At 53.6% G+C, this 18747-nt stretch overlaps 1 protein-coding gene across 2 annotated transcripts; it reads left to right on the forward strand.

The window, feature by feature from the left end:
- Positions 1-9191: 9191 nt before the first annotated feature.
- MLN (motilin) lies at positions 9192-14631 on the forward strand. Of its 2 annotated transcripts, none has more exons than XM_085082975.1 (5): positions 9192-9265; positions 10943-11068; positions 12362-12484; positions 13634-13736; positions 14497-14631. In XM_085082975.1, the coding sequence occupies exons 2-5, from the start codon at positions 10952-10954 to the stop codon at positions 14502-14504; spliced, it is 351 nt and encodes a 116-aa protein (XP_084939101.1). In that variant the 5' UTR covers positions 9192-9265; positions 10943-10951; the 3' UTR covers positions 14505-14631. The 2 variants fall into 2 exon arrangements, with proteins under 2 accessions (XP_084939101.1, XP_084939102.1); XM_085082976.1 differs by having other exon boundaries at positions 13637-13736.
- Positions 14632-18747: the final 4116 nt, after the last annotated feature.

An 18747-nucleotide genomic window follows, 5' to 3' on the forward strand; every position in this document is an offset into this window, starting at 1 on the left:
GGAGCGGCAAAAGGTGAGGGGATGGAGGCGGTGCCCTGCCCTGTGCCGCGCTGGGGTGGCAGCGCCGCGGCCCGGGGTGGTTTTATACCCTCCGGCCTCCTCCAGGGAGGGGGGAGGCTGATGAGGGGCTCGGCTAACTTTGTATGACAAGGGCAACGGGATTGAGAGGGGTTGATGGTTTAAGCACCCTCTAAGCAGCCAGTTGGCCCCAAAACCTGCATTAAAGCGTATTAATTGCCATTACGTGTTTAATGTTGTTTAAGGGGTTGGGGGGAGGAAGGGATGGGATGGGGAGCCATTGGGAAGAGGGGCAAAGGTGGGAGGAGCGGTGGGGAGTTTGGGAGTGGCTGATGTGGAAACGGGGCTGTGCTGGGGTTCACGGCGTGTCACAGGCTGTGGGGTGTCCCTGGGCGGCTGAAGGACCCTGTGAGACCACCTGGGGACTGGGGAGTGGCCAGCTCTGTCCCACTGACCTTGGGGAGGACTGGACTGAGCTCTGCGGGTCTGAGCCACTGGCTGGATTCTGTATCTGGTTCAGTGTGGGGACCACTAGTGTCCCCAACCCAGAGTCCCCATCCCAGAGCAAACCTGGGCTCTGCTGACACATCCAAGGGCCTGGAGCTGGACCAGGGTAGGAGAGGAAACCACTTCCCATCCCAAAGTTGGTAATTTTTTTGGTAAATGTAGTGTTTTGGGGCAGAGCTCTTGGTTGTGTGACCCTGATCACATCCACAGGGCAAAGGACAGCAAAGATGTCCTGAACTCCCTGCAGGGAGGGCAGAGACACCAGCCCAGCCTGGGAGAGCCAGAGGGATGGAAGGAAGCTTCTCCCAGCCTCTCAGCAGAGTGTGGGATCTCCATCCCGAGCCTGGGAAAGCCTTCCCAGCAGGGCCAGAGCCAGCTTGGAGCACTGACACTCCACCTCATCCAAGTTCTTCTTCCCCAGTTCTTCCTTCTGGGTCATGGGGGCTCCTTCTCCAGTGCCTAAGGCGCCTTAGGGAAGCTCTTCCATTAATCCCGGGGATGTGGGGCGTTAAGGGAGCTGATCGGATAACGAGGTAAGCTGGGCCTCCTCCTCCTCCTCCTCGCTGCCCTCCCCAGGGCACAGCCCATGGAACAAGTCCCCGTTGTCCCGTGGGATGGATGAGGTCTCCTGCGCGGCTGGAGCGTCTCCGAGCTGGAGGCTGGAGCGGAAGGCTAAGGGGTGTTGGCATGGATGGTGTCCTAATCCCTGATCCGCCTGCGGGGATCCAGCGGGAGCAGAAGTAGGACGTGGTGGAGGGAAGTGGGTCAAGCCAGCCTCAGGTGCCCCAGGATGAAGGTTCCCCACGGGATGGATGTGTCTTTTGGGATCATCTCACCGCGAAACTGCCAGGCGTGAAATTTCTGGTCCAGGTCTTCCTTGAGGGGATGAGTGGAAAGTGGAGAAGTCTCCATGCCTTACCTCTCACAAAGCTTTCCCCACAGGAATTTCCTGCCTCTCCTGGCCATGGCCAGGGTCCCAGATGTACCAAAATTTGGCACATTTTTTTTCAGAATTCAAATATCAAAGGAGATCCCAGAAACTCTAATCCACGAAACCAGCTGTGCATCCATCTCAGTTCCAGTGTGTCCCTCCCAGCTCCTATGGGAGAAAGTGACTCTCTCCAGCTCAAATATTCCAGTGGGATGCTCCACCTTCAAAAGAAAGAGCGACTCTTCAATATTTCACTGGGATGTCCCACCTTCAATAAGACTTGGGCCTGCAGCATCCAAAAGCTCTGGTGCTTCTCTGAGGTTTTGCACATGGACACAGCTATCCCATGGAAGTTCATTGTCACCTCCCATCCCTTGCTGTCACCCCTTTTTTGGTGTCCTGCCTTCTCCTAAAGAGTTGAGGGTGCTGCAAAAGAAGCTGTGGGGGAAGAGTCTGGGTGCTGGGGGAACACTCAGTGTCATTTTTTGGGAGAGAGACTTTTCCTGGCTCAGCAGATCCTCTCCACTCACCCTGGGAACTGAATGTGGAGGAGATTTGTGGTCCCCAAACACCTTTCACAGGGACAACTGGACCAAGAGGGCTTTCAACTGATCATCAACAAGACCTGCACCAGGACCTTCCCCTTTTTGGGAGCTTCTTGTGGAGCAGGTGAGCCTTAGGCTAGCAGGGCTGTCCCTTCCCAGCTGCCCTCATGTCCCCTTGGGTCACTGCGAGGCCTGACCTCTGGGCAGCTCAGCATGGCCAGAGCAATGGCCAAGGCCTTGAATAAACCCTGAGTGAGGAAATGACACCAGTGAGGGTGGCTGGTCCCTCCAGGACATGTCCTGAATGCAACCTCAGCTCCTGCTGCAGCCTTGGCACGGGGTTGGCGTTAATTTGATGTCCCTTAGCAGGGAAAGTTTATGGGCTGCTCTCTCCTGGCTGTTTTCTGTGCTGAATCCACAACAGCAAATTCCAGGCACTGCCTGATGCGGGAGGAGAGCTTTGCTGCCTTTGTGTTTGTCCTCAAGAAAAGGCTTTTCTTGCCCCTCGCAGGTTTTTCTGCTTTGCCAAGCGCTTTGAGCCGAGATTTCTCTCGCTCATTGTTTGCTCGGGCGTGGCGTGACAGAGCTCTGAGCTGCTCTGGGCTTTCATGTCCTGTGTAAAGCAAGGAATGATAATTATAATCAAATAACCGGCTTGCAGGGAGCTGCCACGCTCAGTTCACAGGGATCAGCGACAGGCAGGGCTCACGTGGGGGAGGTTGGGTCCCTGAGCCCTTTGTGGTGTCTGTCACCATCCCTGCTGGGCACAGGAGCCAGGGGCATGCAGGGAACACCTGGCAGAGCAAGGTGCAGGGAAATGCAGAATGAACAACAAATCAGTCATGAAGGGAACACCTGTGCTGAGCTCCTGGTGCTGGGCTGACCCACAGCCCTGTGAGCACCACCAGCAAGGCTGAGCTCCCTCTGTGCTTCGGGCTGGTTCTGTAACCAGTGCTGCCCTGATTCCCTCCTGCGGGGGTTCATTCCTCCCCAGGGGGCAGGAAGAGAGGCAGGAAGGCACCTCTGGGTGCCCTGGGAAGACCCCATTTCCCATATCACATAGCAGCCACCCCAGGCTGCAGCGCTGAGCCGCTTACGCCGGGCTGTGAGCTCCCTCGCCAGGAAAGGGGTTAAGGCAAGATAAAGGCAGAGCGTTATAGAGACCATATGGAGGGGAAGAAAACCCTTTATCCTGTAATTGGATTCGCTCCGCGCTGGAGGTGAGGCTGAGTGGAGCTGACAGGCCGTGATGGGCGAGGCGCTGCCAGCCGCCCGTCCAAAGCAGGATGTGTGTGCACAAACTTGTAGATCAATCCATTAGAGTGGATCAAACAGATTTAAACGTGTGGCAGCGAGAAGGAGGACACTGATGTATTTACAATCGGGTTGGCTGGGCTGGCCCTCCCCCAGCAGGGATTACCTGGCTGTGGCTGGTGGCTCGGTGACTTGGTGGCTCGGTGACCGTGCCCTGGGCACTCACCCAGGACAGGGGCTTGGGGAGATGCCCTTGCTTCTGTCCCCCAACAAAAGGGTGCACAGCAGGCTGGCTGCTGTCTCCCACAGCCAGCTCCTGTTTTCCATGCAGGATCTCCATCTCCATCCTGCTCCAGGCTCTCCCCCTAAGACACATCATCCCCCAAGCCATAAAAAGCCCCTGAGAAGTGGGGAGAGCTCCCCGACGCCAACCTCTCCTGCTATTTGCAAGCTCTGTCACCTCCCAGCCTTTTCCCCCCGCTGCCGATGCAGGTAACGTCTCTCCAAGCGCTGTAGGATTTCCTTGGAGAGAGACAGCCACTCGTCAGGCCCTGTCATTTCCCTGCCAAGGAGCTGAGCAATCCCGGCTCAGCTGCGAGCTCGCTCCGCTCCGTGTGGTGCTGTCAACACTTCTCCCTCGGTGACAACCCGGGGCTGTGGCAGAGTGGGCAGGTGTGCAAGACAGTCCCCTCAGCCCTGCAGGGAGAGCAGCAGGCACAGCCAGCAAATCCTGGCTGATCTCTCCCCGGGCTGTGCTTGGAGCGAGTTGTGCTCTGACAGGGGTGATGGTGAAAATGCCGCTTGGATCTTCCCACCTGGCAAATTTGGGGAGTTGGTTCTGGTTTATGGCTCTTGGGAGGTGTTGGGCAGTTGAACAGGGAGAGCTGGGGGTCAGGGATCTGTGTGATCTCTCCTGCTTTGCCTGGCCAGAGGTAGATGCTTGACTGGGAAGTCAGAAAGGCTTTTCCCAAATTCCCAAGGGATGCACGTGGGCAGCATCACCCCCTCACCCTGCAGTGCCCACTCGAGCAGCCAGGAAAGGGGGTTCAGGCACACAGAAATAATCCAGCTCTTTTATTTTTTAATTTGTAAATCTCATTTGAAGTGGAATCCTGTTACTCCCGAGGGCCTTGCTGTGGCTGCTCGTGGCTCTCCGCAGAGCTGCTTCGTTTTGTCATAACTGGGTCAATTTAATTTTTTTTTTTCCCCTTTCTAATACAAACCCTTGGTTTTCTCAGTGGAAGTCTGGAGCCTGCTGTGACACGGGCAGCTGGGTTATAATCTTACAGGAATCAGCACGGAGGAAATTTGGGGGTTGCCTGCTTGTTTCCTCTTTCCAGCAGGGCTGCTCCCTGTGCCTGGCTGGGCTGGCTCCTTGCTCCAAGATCCCCAGGAACAGCCAAAGTGGTGTCCCAGCTCCCAGAAGAACCCCATCCTGGTGGTATTTTTCCCTCAGCCAGGTGCAGAGCCCCATTCCCTGCCTTCTGCCCATTCCAAGCCCCTGACTCCTCTCGCTGGTGGCTGCACGTCCTGCACTGCAGTTCATTCCCATCCTCTTCTCGCCATCCCTGCTTTAAAGCCTTTTAGGGATTTGCTCCAGACCAAATGTGTCCATCCTGTCCCTGTGCCCTTCATCCTGTAATTGGATTCATTTCTTCCATCCACCCAGGCCGTGCTTCTCGCCATCCCTTTATGTAACACTGCTGGCTCTGGCTGTGCTGCTCTGGGCTTGACCTGCAGCCACTGTGGGGTTTGCTGCGTGTTGAATCCCATATTGGTCCAACAACCCTTTCCTGGTGCATTTCCCACTCCCTTTCCCCTCTCCCATGGGCTGTGGGATCCCTCCAGCCTCTGAGTGGCTGCAGTTCCATCCCAGCACGTGGAGTTCCTGCTCCAGAGAGCTGTAAACAGAGGAGCACGGGGAGGATTGTATGGAAAAACGATGGATTTTCCCATCCCTGTCATTAGTATTTATTCTCCTTAATTCCCAATCTTTACTGTTTAGCTCTCGAAAGGCTTTGTGGCTGAGAGGCTTTCGCTGAGGTTGCTATTCCACGCCTGAGCAAAATATCCATGGATTAAATGGGCATTTTATCAAAAGTGAGCCCTGTGCTGGGATCAGGCCTGGCTGCACAGGCCCCAGTGGCTCTGCAGGTCGTTCTGCTGCTGTCACAATTTTCCATTCCGTTGTCCTCATATCCCAGCTGGGCTGGATGGGCTGCTGTTCCTTGTCCAGGTCTCTCCCAGGATCCCTCACCAGGGAGCTCCATCACCTGCCATGTGTGAATCTCTTTTTCACCCCAGAGCCATCCAGCTCTGCTTCCTTGCTCCTGCCAGGATGGATTGGTGCCTTGAGAGCCAGAACTCTTCTCCTCTGGGGCAGATGAATGGTCACTGATTGCTGGGGGGTGCTGAGATGAGCAGGGACACTCCAGGGACAGCACCAATAAATCCTGAGCATGTGGCACCATCCACTCACGGGAAATCTGCTGGCAGCTGGCACAGCTGAGCACAGCAATAGCTGGAACTGTTCTGTCCCCTCTCTTCTCTCTTTCCCTGCTTTTATTCCCCCCGTCCTTGATTTCCCTGCCCTTCTTTCCCTCTTCTTTCTTTCTTTCCTTCTTTCCTTCTTTCGTTCTTTCTTTTGTTCTCTCGTTTTCTTTTCCTTCCTTCCTTCCTTCCTTCCTTCCTTCCTTCCTTCCTTCCTTCCTTCCTTCCTTCCTTCCTTCCTTCCTTCCTTCCTTCCTTCCTTCCTTCCTTCCTTCCTTCCCCTCCTTTTTTCCCCCTTCTTTCTTTCCCTCCTCTTCCTCCTCATGCTTGTTTTCCCTCCTCTTCTTTTCCCCCTCTACTTCCTTTCCCTCTTCTTGCCCCAATTATTTTCCCTGCCTTTCTTTCCCTCCTCTTTTTTCTTTCTTTCTTTCCCTCTTTTCTTCCTCCCTCTTCTCTTTCCTTGCTTATTTTACCCACAAATTGTTTTCCCTGCCTTTATTTCCTTTCACTTCTTTCCCTCCTCTTCATCCTCCTGCTTGTTTTCCCTGCCCTTCTTTCCCTCCTCTTCTTTCCCTCCCTGCTCTTTTTCCCCCCTCCTTGTTTTCCCTGATGCCATGGTGTGAGCAACACCCAAAAAACCAATTTGGGGCTTTTCCTGGTGCCTTTGTGTGTCATCTTGTAGTCCTTAACCTCATCCCCTGGTGTTGGATATGAGAACAGGACATGGAAAGGAGGGAATGAGGCAATAAAAGGTACCCGGAGTGTGGAAAAGCTGAACTCCTCCTCATCAAACTGAATAAATATTCCCTGTGGCTGAAATCCGAGTGATTTCCCTGTCTCTGGGTTTGGCTGGGCTCTCCCATGGCCTGCCAGGGGTCCCAGCAGCACCTCAAAAGGACAGTGGGGTGCCCAGGGACATCACCCAGCCCCGTGGGACAAGGCAGTCACAGCCCTCGCTGGGCCTGAGGCTGCATCTTGTACCATTCCTAAAAATATTCCCGAGCCCTCCAGTGAGAACCGGGTGGCTTGGATTTGAAAACCAAAATGGGAACAGCTGAGCTGCATCCCATCGTGTTTTCTCACCTCCTCTCCTTTCTCTCCTCACTTCTTCCAGATCGGGGAGAGGGTGGCAAAGGAGTGACCAAAAATGTAGAGAAACGAGGCAAGGAAACATTTTTCTCTCCTGTTTATCTATTTTTTTTTCCTTTTTTGAGAGAAGAGAAAGCTTTTATGAGCACAGATATTTATTTTATTAGAAAAAAGGGATTTTTAAAATGTTTTGGGTTTTTTTTTTAATTCCAGTGAAAGAGGATTATTATGGGATAGGACATTTTGGTCAGTGCCTGGAGCCTCCAGAGCCTGCCTGGGTGGGATTTCAGTCCATCCCACTCCCCCAGACTCAAACCCCACATCAGGCTCATCCTGGCTCCAATCTCCCACCCTTCCCATCCACTTCCCAAACCCCCCGAGCCTGGAGCAGCTTGGAGGGAGAAGCACAGCCATGGAGATAAATTCTCCATGCTGCTGGCACGAGCAGCTCGTTCTCCCTCTTCTTCCCTGACACTGCAACTGATCCCAGGCTTAATGGACTGCACTTCCACTGCCAGCTTCCTGGGAAAACGACTCCCAATTATGCCAAACATTTAACTTTAGGAACGAGCAGAACTGCACACAAACCCACCCAGCACATCGTGGTTTTGTTGAGCCTCTAACCTCGGCTGCCATTTGGCTGCAGAGCCCAAAGGGGAGTTTCGGGGGCTGCAGGTTGCAAACTGTGCCAAGGATGCAGCAGGATGGAATTTTGGAATTACAGCGCTGGCAGGGAGACCTCCAGCTGGGATTTTTTTCTTTTTTTTTTTTTTAAATTTTCATTTATCCTTGTTTTGCAGCCAGGATGTGCCAAAAGCTGAGTTTATAGACTGGGCCAAGCCAGAGCCACGAGGTGCCTGTTGCTCCCACCTGCCCTGGCGCTTCCAGACCTGCAGTCAGATCCTTTATTTCCAGCTCCACGATTCCTCCCTGACGGAGCACTCCTGCATAATTAAGAGGTGAAGCTGGCAGGCTGCACGCAGCTAATACAGATATGATTAATTTCCATCCCTCTGTTTGATTTGGAAGGTTGTCCTTCCCGAGGCAGAAGGCTCCGTCCCAGATGGATGGAAAGCTGCCAGCCAGACGCCTCTTGGAGGGACAGCGGGACAAGACATGGGAAAGTTTAGTGCTTTGGAGAAGTGACCTTTCTTGGTAACTAATTTGTCACTTCCCAGCACCATCTGCTGACTCGTCAGCTGCATCCATCATAACCGTGCCAAAACGGACTGGAAAAGTCAATTAAAACGGGAACTGGTGTTGGATTTGTGCAAATTGTTTAGGGAAGGGAGGGGAAAACCCCACATTGTGCGGGTGACATCCTTTCCATCACCCCTAGCCGTGATCCCAGCGAGGTTTCCAGGGAGCAGAGCTGTGCTGGGAGCTTTCCATGGCTGATAAGCTGGAGTGAATGCCCAGGGAGCCGGGAAGCACCCGAGTGCTGGGCATGAGTTTTTGGGGTGAGCAGTGACCCTAATCGAGCATTATTGATGGCTGTGACAGCAGCAGGGCCCTGGTGCCACCTCCTGTGCCCGTGTCCTATTGACTGGCTGTGATGGGCCAGGTGACAAATGGCATTCCCAGGCTGAGCCACCGTTGTTCCCGATATCCCTCCCCAGGCAGGCAGGAATGCTGTCACTCCCTGCTCTCCCACCCCATGGATCCCGTTGGATGCAGGAGGATTTCATCCCTTCCCCAACTCTCTTTTCCCTCCTGTCCCTCGCCTGGCTGCTCCCAGCCTCCCTCAGGAGCAGCTCGGGGATGTGCCTGGCCTGATCCCAAACCCGCTGGCATCAGCTCCTGGCTGATGGTCCCGGGAGAGCACGGATGAGTTCTTGTACAACTCCCTCCCTCTCTCAGCACCTCGTTTGTCTGGAGAGGGATGACAGTGCAGGGTTTGTGTTCCCTGTGGGATCAGAGTGCCTGGCTCAGTGAGGATGGGAAAAGGAGGCACAGGAAGATTCCAAGTGGCAAATTTTGAAATTACTGTGATTTGCAATTAAGGTGGAAATTTAATTGACACAGGTGTCATTTTAGTGCTGCTACATTCACATCCTAAAAACCTTGTCCTGCAGGCTCAGCATCTAAAAATGCCAAGCTGGGAGAGAGGAATTTCTCCAATAGATGGGGAAACTGAGGCAGCAGCAGATCTGCCCCAGCTGTGGGACTGCTGGGAACAGCTGAAGAACCTGGGGAGGGAGAAAGGGGATCTGCCTGGAAACGAGAAACTCGGAAAACTCCAAAGCAGATAACAGCATTCCATGCCTGGGAAAGCTGTTTCCATGCAGGCCAGGCAGCTGGATGGGGTCACAGGTGAGCGACTGCAGTGCCTGGATATGGATATAAAGGGAGGGGAAGCAGCAGGAGCATCCAGGTGTGACAGGAGGGAGAAGAGCTCTGACCTCCAGCATCCCCTGGCTGCACTCCCCAGGTAAGTCCTGGCAGCTCTTGGCCACAGCAGAGCCAGCTCGGAGGAGGAGGAGGGAACAAAAGTGATGCTGGTAGAAGGGGGAAGGTGCTTTCTGCTCATCCCCATCTCAGAGCATCGATTCCAGCAGCTCCTGCCTGCCGTGGGCACTGCTGGGAGCCTGGGTGCCCTCTGTGCTCGGGAGCTGCTCTGGGCAGGGAGGGAATGACTCTCAGACAGGTCCTAGCAGCAGAAATGGTTGGAATTTTGGGGAGAGAGCTCGGTAGGTGAATGTCCTGTCCTGTCACTGTGCCAGCTGTCCACCCCTCCTGCCCCCACACTGGCACTGACTCGGTTTTGGGGGCTGAATTTGGGATCCTCCTGCTTTTTTGTTTTCCCTTTGGAGCTGGGAAGCAAATCCACCAAGTGCTCTCTGCCTGGACAGGCACTGAGCTGGAGATCTCCAGGCTGGAATAGAGGTCCTGTTTGCCAAGCAAGGCAGGGCCATCCATTCCCAGGGTATTTTGGAGTGGAGAATTGTGTGGTGTGGGTGTTTTCCTGGGAGAAGAGGCAGTGAATCAATTCCCAAAGGGATAGCCAAGAAGAGATGAAGGAGGTGACTGGGTTTATTTTCTTTGCGTTCAGCAGTATTTTATTTATTTGCTGCAGCGGTAGAACAAATGGAAAGGCACCAAAGATTGATGCTCCTGAGGGAACATGGGAGAAATCCTGCAGGAAACAAGGCTGGGACACCCTTGGATGTGGCAGGGCAGGAGGTGGTGGCTCTGGTGGCCCCAGTTTGGGGACATGGCACCAGTGCAGTGCCCAGGGAAGGGAGAGGATGTGACTGACAGGTGCTACAGAAAGGGAATATATATTAACTTCCACTGGCCCTCGGTTCAACACCAGCTGATATTTATGGGAAATCTAATTCAGGAGTCAAATCTGACCTAACAATGTCTTCTCAATAATGTCCAAACCAAGAGGTTGCTGAAACTAATTAAGGATCAGGCTCCAATCAGGTGGGGAAGTTAAGCTGTAGGACCAGACTTCATTAAATCTGTCCAGAGAGAATATTTTAATATTTAAAGAGAACATTCGGTGTTTACATAAGTCCTTTCCTGACGTGAAGTCACAGCTAGATCACTTCGGAAGGTGGTTTTTAAAGTCCTTTATTCCAGGCTCAGACAGAGCCAGGCTGGAAAATGCTTTTCCCATCTCCCTTGGACTCGGTGAGGCTTCTTTAAAAATCCAGTCCATCCAGGAAGGTTTCCAGTGGTGAGGAAAATCAAAACAAAAATCAACAAAACAGCTGTCTGCAGGTTTTCCTCTCTTCCAGCATCTCTGTCTCCCGTGCTGGCACTGGGATTGATGGATTTGCTCTGGATGTATGCAGGTCTTAAACCAACCCAGCTGGAGGGCTGAGGTTTGAGATCTCAGGGAGGCTCGAGCAGTCCTGAAGGGCTGGGCTTGAAATCTCTGGAGATGTCGCTCAAGAACCAATCTGTCTACACAAACAGGTTTGAGAAGAGAATTGTCACTCAAGACACTTCTATTCTCAGCTCAGGAGCAACTGGGAGAGTAAACATCCCTCTGGTGAGCTGGGGGTGAGCTGGATTGAAGTTGATGCAGAGCCAAAGGTGTTTCTCATCAAATATCCCTCTCCCCTCTTGCCCTGGTGTCTCCTTTCCTGTTGTCCAGGCTCTCAGGATGGTTTCGAGGAAGGTGGTGGTCACTTTGCTGCTGGTGCACCTGCTGGCCATGCTGGCTGAGCACAGCCAGGGCTTCATGCCCTTCTTCACCCAGAGCGACTTCCAGAAAATGCAGGTAACCCCTCTGGAACGAATAAACCAGGAGAGGTTTTTCCCCCAAACTGCCTGAGCACTTCTTCTGTTCAGCAGGAGACAGTGTGATATCCTTTTCCCAAAATTCAGGGATTTATGGGGGCCAGAGACAATTTGGAAGATGTAAGACTAGAAAGGAAGAGCCTGGACCCCCCAGCCAAAGGTCTGACACACTTTTGGGGGTGTCACCTGCAGCCCCTGGGGGTCCTGTCCCTTTCCTCGGTGCTGGAATCCTTCCAGAGCAGCTGCAGCCTCCCATCAGCACGGTGATGGCTCTTTTGTTGTAACAAATAATTAACCATCCCCCGGCTGGTTGTCACCTCTGGGACGTGCAGAGAGAACGTTTTTCCTTTTGATGTGAAACAAATACCGTTGAAAGGTGTCAGGCAGGCTCAGAGACTGCAGCTTCTGAAACACAGCCCCACTGAGCTTCCCCCGCACTGCCGAGCCTGCGGATGCCGGGAAAAAAATCCCATTTCCAGCACCTATCCCTGGATGGCAGCTGCTTTTTGTGGGAGCACAGGCATCCTTCAGTGTCCTTGAGAAAGATGAAGGGAATCCACAGGTTGTTCATACAGCACAACCTTTGTAGCTCCGTGTCTGCCAGGGATTTGGGGTTTTCTGGATGTAAAAGGGGGAATCCATCCCCCAAAAGTGTCCTTGCTCCTGCTGTGCTCACACACTGGACACTGAGATGTCCATCTTGTGTCCATCATGTTCCAAAGCATCTCTGGCTTTTCCCTTAGGGCTGGGAAGGAAGGGAGGGTGCTGAAGGTGAGTTTAGCCCCATAAATGGGAACAGGCTGGCCTTACAGACCTGCAGAAAGGCTGGGAAAATGTGACATCTGCACAATTTCCTTGCAGTGCCCCAGAACAAGCAGGACAGGTTCCCTGGGACAGCTGGGGAAGGTCTCAGTGTTGTCACTCCCGTGGGAAGGTCCCAGTGTTGTCAGCTCCCTTGAGAAGGTCACAGTGCTGTCACTGCCATGTCCTGCTGACAGGGTTCCCTCTCACAAATCCTGGGTCCTGTTTACTGCAGACCTTCACACCCCACCTTGTAACCCAAAATTACCAGCAACTCTGCTGAATTTCAGTCCCCAAAGGCCACTCTGGCCACACCTCATGGGTTTTTCCAGGGAGCAGGATTCCCAGGGGAAATCCCCCAGTCCTGCTCATTCTGTGCCCAGCATCATGGATTCCTGGGTTTTAGGACAGTGCAGAGCAGGTTTGGGACTCCCAGCATCACCAACTGCCCCCTTTGCTCTCTGCCCTGAAGCTGCAGGAAAAGGAGAGGAACAAGGGAGGGCAGAAGAAATCCTTGAGCTCACTGCAGCAGCTGGAGGAGGAAGGTTTCTCCGAGCAGTCTGGTGTGGATGGCAACACAGCCAAGACTTTCCAGGTATGTTGAGCCATTTCACTGGAAAGCCCACAAGGGACATGCAGGGGGAACAAGGAGTCCAGGGGAACAAGGAGTCCAAGAGATGTCCTCTGCCAGTGACATCAGAGAGAAGTTTTACTTCCACCCCATAAATTATCCTGGTCATTCAGCAGCCAGATCACCACTGAGACCCAACTGCTTCCCCCCTAGGAAGATGGGAACAGCTTGAGCTCTGTCTTTGCCTGGCAGGGAAGCCCAGCCAGGTGCAGGGCAGGAACTCCCAGTTCTGCTCCAGCTCCTGCTTGGTGTCACCTCTGACCCTACAGTTCTCTGCACTGGAGAGGCTTTATTTAAACACCTGGGCCCAAAGTCTGTATACAGAGCAGAAAATGGGCAATTTTAGGGATTGAAGTGCCAGGCTAAGCCCTCAAAGGCAGACTTACCTGGTGAGCCAAGTCTGAAAATTGTGCTTTTCCACTTGAGCACAAGGAATGTTTTCCTATCTGTGCAGCCAAGCAGGGAGCTCAGGCATTCTCTGCCAGTAAAAAGAGGGTGCAGGTCCCCCCCAAACTGGGACAGCCCCAGTGGGACAGGCAGCAGGACCAGGAACTTGGCCAGCACACAGCTTAATGTGCAACTCCTCCTGCACTTGTGGTGCCTCAACCCTCTTTAACAGGATTTAAACAGCAAAAGGTCCCAGTTCAAAGCATGAAATCACAGCACATCCCCACACTGAGCAGCACCAGAGCAGAGCTCTTTGCTTTGGGCACTTCTGAGCCACAGCTGGCTCAGAGTCCAGCTGGCTGGAGCAGGACCATGGCTTGTTGCTGGGGCAGGAGCACTGCAGGCTCAGGCTGGAATGGTCGATGTGTGACAGAGTGGAGGATTAGAAGGTTCAGAAATTATGTATTTTTTTGCATTCCCTGCTGCCAGGAGGTGCCTTTATGTGGATTTCTGAGCCAGCCCACGGGTTATGCAATAGCACTGTGTACAACACGAGAGTGTGTTGCCTTCAAAATGTTGCTTTTCCCCATATGAGGATTGTCCTTTTCCCTCCAAATCCACCTTAAATCCTCCACCAGCTCGATCAAAGTGGGGTCAAAGCACCCCAACCTCTCTCTCCCTACTCCCTTCAGCTTTTCCTTCTGACTTCTGTGTCTTCCTCCATAGCAGGGCCTTCCTGTCAGAGCTTGGCTCACCCCAAGGCAGCTGGAAAAATACCAAGTTGTCCTGGAGAAACTGCTGGCAGAGCTGTTACAGGACACCCCAGACGGTACTGTCAGTGGGTTGATTTCTGCCTTGGGAATTCTGCCTTTCCTTCTTCTCACCAGCTCATCAGCACGGAGATATTTATATTCCCCACCAGGGTTTTAGTGTCATGTTTGCTCACTTTGTGGAGCCCTCAGATCCCAACCATTCCCATTTGCACCCTTCTGGGAAGGTTATTCCCTCGTAAGGTGCTGCCTGTGCCCTAGAGCTGATATTGACTGTCAGCAGCAGCACAACCCTTCCCAGCAGCTCTGTTTGCCACTTCCCTGCTCCTCCTCCTCCTCCTCCTCCCAAAAAGTCCTCAGTCTCCAGGGAACGATTTCCAGCAGAGCTTCTAACAGCAGCTGTACCTGCGAGGCAGCTCAGCACGTGCAGCCAGCTCAGAGAACCTCGCTGCCTGCACGGGGGCTTAACGCTGACACTTAATTACACTCCAATTTGCTGCAAATCCTCCTTTTCCTTTGGGAAACTGGGTGTGGGAATTGCAGCAGCAAATATCCAGGGGCAGGCTGTGGTGCAGCTCTTCCTGCCTGCAGGTTGAGGGATGGTGGGATGGGGCTGTCCCTGCACCTTTGGCTTTTCTGGGACATTTAGACTCAGGAAATGGGGTCCTGCTCTCCCTGTGGGATTGCTCTGCTCTGCTTTTGCTGATCCCTCTTTGCCTTTGAGCTTTCAGCTGGGGAGCTGAGGAGGAGGCAACAACACATGGAAGGACTGAATGCCAAATTTAAGGGCGCTTGTGCTTTTCTCTCTTCTCTATTTAGCTGACTGATATCTGCAGGATCAGAAGAGAAAGCGCTGGAGCTGCTCAAGCTGAAAGACTCCACTTATGTAAATGAAATCTGTGAGCGAGATTAACAAAATCTGAGGTGAGATAATAAATGTGCAGTGTAATTAAATGGAGGATTTGTGTCTTCTGTCCTGCGAGCCTCTCAAACAGATGGGGAGTGCCCAGTGTGGGAAAGAAAAGAGAGGGAGAGCTCCAGGTTCTTGAGAACATCCCTGTTTTCCTGAGCATTGCTCTGGAGAGTCAGTCCTGTGAGGAGTTGAGGGAGCTGAGGCGGCTCAGCCTGGGGAAAAGGGGGATCAGGGGGAACCTTCTGGCTCTGCACAACACCCTGACAGGAGGGGGCAGCTGGGGGGGATTTGGGATCTTGTCTTCCCAAATGAGGGGGAATGGCCTCAAGTTGTGCTGGGGAGTTCAGGTTGGAATTTCTTCCTGGAGAGGGTGGTCAGACATTGGAAGGGGCTGCCCAGGGAGGTTTGGAGTCCCCACCCCTGGAGGTGGCCAAGGAAGGCCTGGAGGTGGCACACAAGGTGGGGATCAGGCACAGGTTGTTGGACTTGATGATCCCAGAGGGCTTTTCCAACCTCAGGGATTCTGGGGCTCTGTGAAAACATGTGGTGAAGCCCAAGTAACTAATCTTTGAGGACTAGGAAGGTTTAGTTCTCCCTTTTGGCAAGGAGGGAAACCGAGGCAAGCCTTTCCCAGATCTCCTGGCCGAACTGGTGCCACGGGGTGAGCAGTGTTGAGGGTGACCTGGCTGTCCCTAACCCTGTTCCCTGCTCCAGGAGGGCACTCTGGCACATTCCCACTCTGCTGGAGACCACAGGAGCCCTGATGGGCTGCTCCTCCCTGTGCCCAAACCCCTCCTATCAGCCAGGCTCTATAAATCCAACAGGGGGAGAACAGCAGTGCCAGGCACAGGGTGAGGGAACAGCACCGAGCCCTGCCCTTTCTCCTGCCTCTCAAACACACCCCGAGGTGAAATCCTAATTCCACTTGAACATCCTGCTCTCCATTTCCATACCTTTTGGCTTATCTGAGAGCAACTCCTCTCTGCTGGCAGCAGGAAATCCAACATATGTAAAGTACGGATGGATGAGATCAATGGTACGTACGTGAATATATCCAATTCCAATCCAATTTTATCCTCCCAACCTAACACGAGTTCTGTTCTCACTGAGCTCATTCCAAGAGCTCTGTTTGTGCTGGAACAACACCCCTCGGAGCACTCTGCTGTAACCAGCACTCGGGAGAGGAGAAAACTCCCAATGGATAATGGAACAGGCAGCATGGAGTGGATTACAGCTCTGATGTTTGATCCAAAGGCACACTCCTTGTCCAGGGACTGATCAGCTCCGGGAAGCTCCCAGCACTGCTGAGGCAGTGTGAGCTGTGGAATCACTGTAATGACTCCGAGTGGGAGGGAGATGGGAAATAACACATTCCATTAGGCTGGAAGTGAGAGCAGTCTGGGCTGCAGGAGCTCAGTCTGCAGAGGGGTGATATCCAAGGAAGAGCTGGTATGGCAATCACCGCAGGAGCTGTGCCACACTTACACCAGTGTGCAGCAAGGGCAGAGGCTTGTTTGCTTCAGAGGCCACCTTGCTACTTCAGACACACCCAAACCTTTACCCCAGGTTTGATTTTGCCGCTGGAAAACAGGGAAAATTCCCCCTCGAGGGACAAACTGCTTCCCAAACCTCTCCATAAGCTCCACTGTGGGGCAGAGCTGTCCCTCCAGTGTGTTTTCCCAGCTCCTTCACTCCCAGCGTTTTCCAGGCCAACGCCTCCCCTGTGCCATCCAGGAAGGAAAGTTTTCCAGTGATGGCAAGAGAGAAAGTGAACATGAGCCTCTTGGATTTGCTTCCTGGATCATTTCCCACTGGGGTGATGATGGGGCTGACGCTGCGGAAAATTCCAGAGGCAGATCCACACGTGCAGCCCTGCAGGGAGATCTGGGAGATCTTTTTCTGCTCCTACCCTCAGACCCAGACAAGGCCATGGATTTTGCCAGTGGCTCTTCCCAGTTGTCCCAGCTATAAATAATGGCTGGTTGTGACAGAAACCACAGGAACCCCTGTCCTGTCCTGTCCTGTCCTGTCCTGTCCTGTCCTGCAGCACCAACTGCATTGTCCAAACAGCCACCAAAGTACACCTTCAGCTTTTGGGAGTCAATTCCTTCCACCCCCAGGGGTCTGAGCAGGAGAAGCAGGAACTCCTCCACTGGAAAGAGATGGAGACACCTCAGCCACTCCCCTCTCCAGGCTGTCAGGGCTCTGGATAAGAAGGAAGTGGTCTCCAGGTTTCAGGACAGATCTGTTTTCCCCTGCCCTGGAAGGTGCTTTGGGAACCAGCAGCACTCAGGTCCCACCTGCAGGCAGGTAGGAAAAATCTGCTGCTCCAGAAACTCAACAAGAGTTCTGTGGTGGGATGAGCATCCCAAAAGTGCAGGGAAAGAGGCAGGAAAAGAGGAGGGAAGGGAATGGAATCGCCTCTGACCTGCTAAGGCACTGAGGGGCTCAGCAGGCCCAGGAGAGGTGGGTGGTGAAGGTTCCTGGGTCACACCTGTGCCGTGGCTGGGAGTGACAGGGTGACAGATCAGCACAGTCGTCTCCCGAGAAAGCCCTGACACTTCCCCCGGTGACACGTGTAGGGCTGCCACCCAAATGCCACCGATAAGGAGGTGGGTGGGGACGCAGGGTTTCAGCAGCCCATCAGTCAGCGGTGGAAGGGCTCAGCTGTGGGTTTGGGGTGCAGCCATCCCCTGCTTGGGCACGGATCCATTCCCAGAGCTCTGCTCACACCAGTCCCGGCTCCAGGCTGCCAGAGCCGGAGCAGCCGGCATGGCGTCTGCTCCTCTGGCATCTGAGCCACTGCCAGCAGCTCGGAGGCAGCTTCTGGGCTCGCAGGGAAGGTGGAGGCTGTCCCTCCGTGCTGTCCCAGCTTCCCACAGCCAGCTCTGGCTGTTTGCAGCCAAGAAATGCTTTTTGCAGAGCCCATCTGCAGCCTCGGCAGGCCCTGCCCGCCCGGAACCGCTTGGTGCTCCCAGAGCCACGAGGATGATGAAGGGGCTGCAAAAATAGCAAATCCACTGGCAGATTCATCTTTGGCACTGCGGGCAGGGGATGGGAACAAAGATTGCCTGGGGGGATACAGCGTCTGACACTGTCTGCTCCTGCTGCCTTTCCTCTGGGGTCCAGGTGCCTTCCAGGGAAGGCAGGGATTCTCCCATGGGTTGTTCTTGGGAGGGAGGAAGGGAAAGGGGTTGTGGATTTCTTCCCTCAAGGAAGAGGCACCTAATCCTGCTGAGTTTTGGTGCTGCCAACCTCCTTCTGAGGAGGAATCATAGCTTTTCCCCCATCCTCCAGCTGTCTGACAGCACTCCCATGCCATCCCCTCCAAAGATTGTGCAATGAGGTCTGGGATAATTTCACTGACTGACAGAACCACAGGTTGAAAGGATGGGTTTGGGCTTTTTCTGCTGTTTTCTCCAGAACAAGGTGAGTTCATCTAATTCCCAGGTTTGCACCAGCTCAGCCTCAGACGCCAGCATTCGTCTGCGTGTCCAGGCAGAGCTTCTGCAAAGTGAGAGCTGTGAGCTCACAGGCTCCGTGTGATAGGAGCAAATTGGAATTTTCTGTTTACATCAGACCCCTCTCCACATCATGAGCTGCCAGTGGAGCACAGAGGAGGCTCAGCTTAGCACGTTCACACTTCCCAGCACAGCTGAGTTTGCTCTTTAATGGGCTCCCTGGCCTCTGCTGAGGAGCTAGTTGCTGTTGCCAACCAGACGAACAAATCTCAGCATCTTGTTGCTGCTTCCTTGGGGAAATTGGGAAGAGTGGGGTGAGCTTTGGGGACCTGATAAGGAAGAGGGTTCCTGAAAGAAGGATTAGTGACAGGACAAGGGGATATATCCTCAAGCTGTGCCAGGGGAGGGCCAGGTTGGACATCAGGAGGAATTTCTCCATGGAAAAGGTTGTTAAATATGGGAAGGAGATGCTCAGGGAGGTTTGAAATCCCCATCCCTGGATGTGTCCAAGGAATGCCTGGAGGTGGCACTCAGTGCTCTGGGCTGGTGACAAGGTGGGGATCAGTGACAGGATGGACTCGATGGTCTTGGAGGGCTTTTCCAACCTCAGTGACTCTGTGATTTATTTCAGGAAGGCACAGCTCAGCTCTTCCAGCCTCGTGCTCCCCCAGAGCCTCCCTCTCCCCACAGCTGCCA

Source organism: Lichenostomus cassidix, chromosome 26 (genome assembly GCF_008360975.1).
Source record: "Lichenostomus cassidix isolate B80296 chromosome 26, HeHo_3.0, whole genome shotgun sequence".
Taxonomy (NCBI): Eukaryota; Metazoa; Chordata; class Aves; order Passeriformes; family Meliphagidae; genus Lichenostomus; species Lichenostomus cassidix.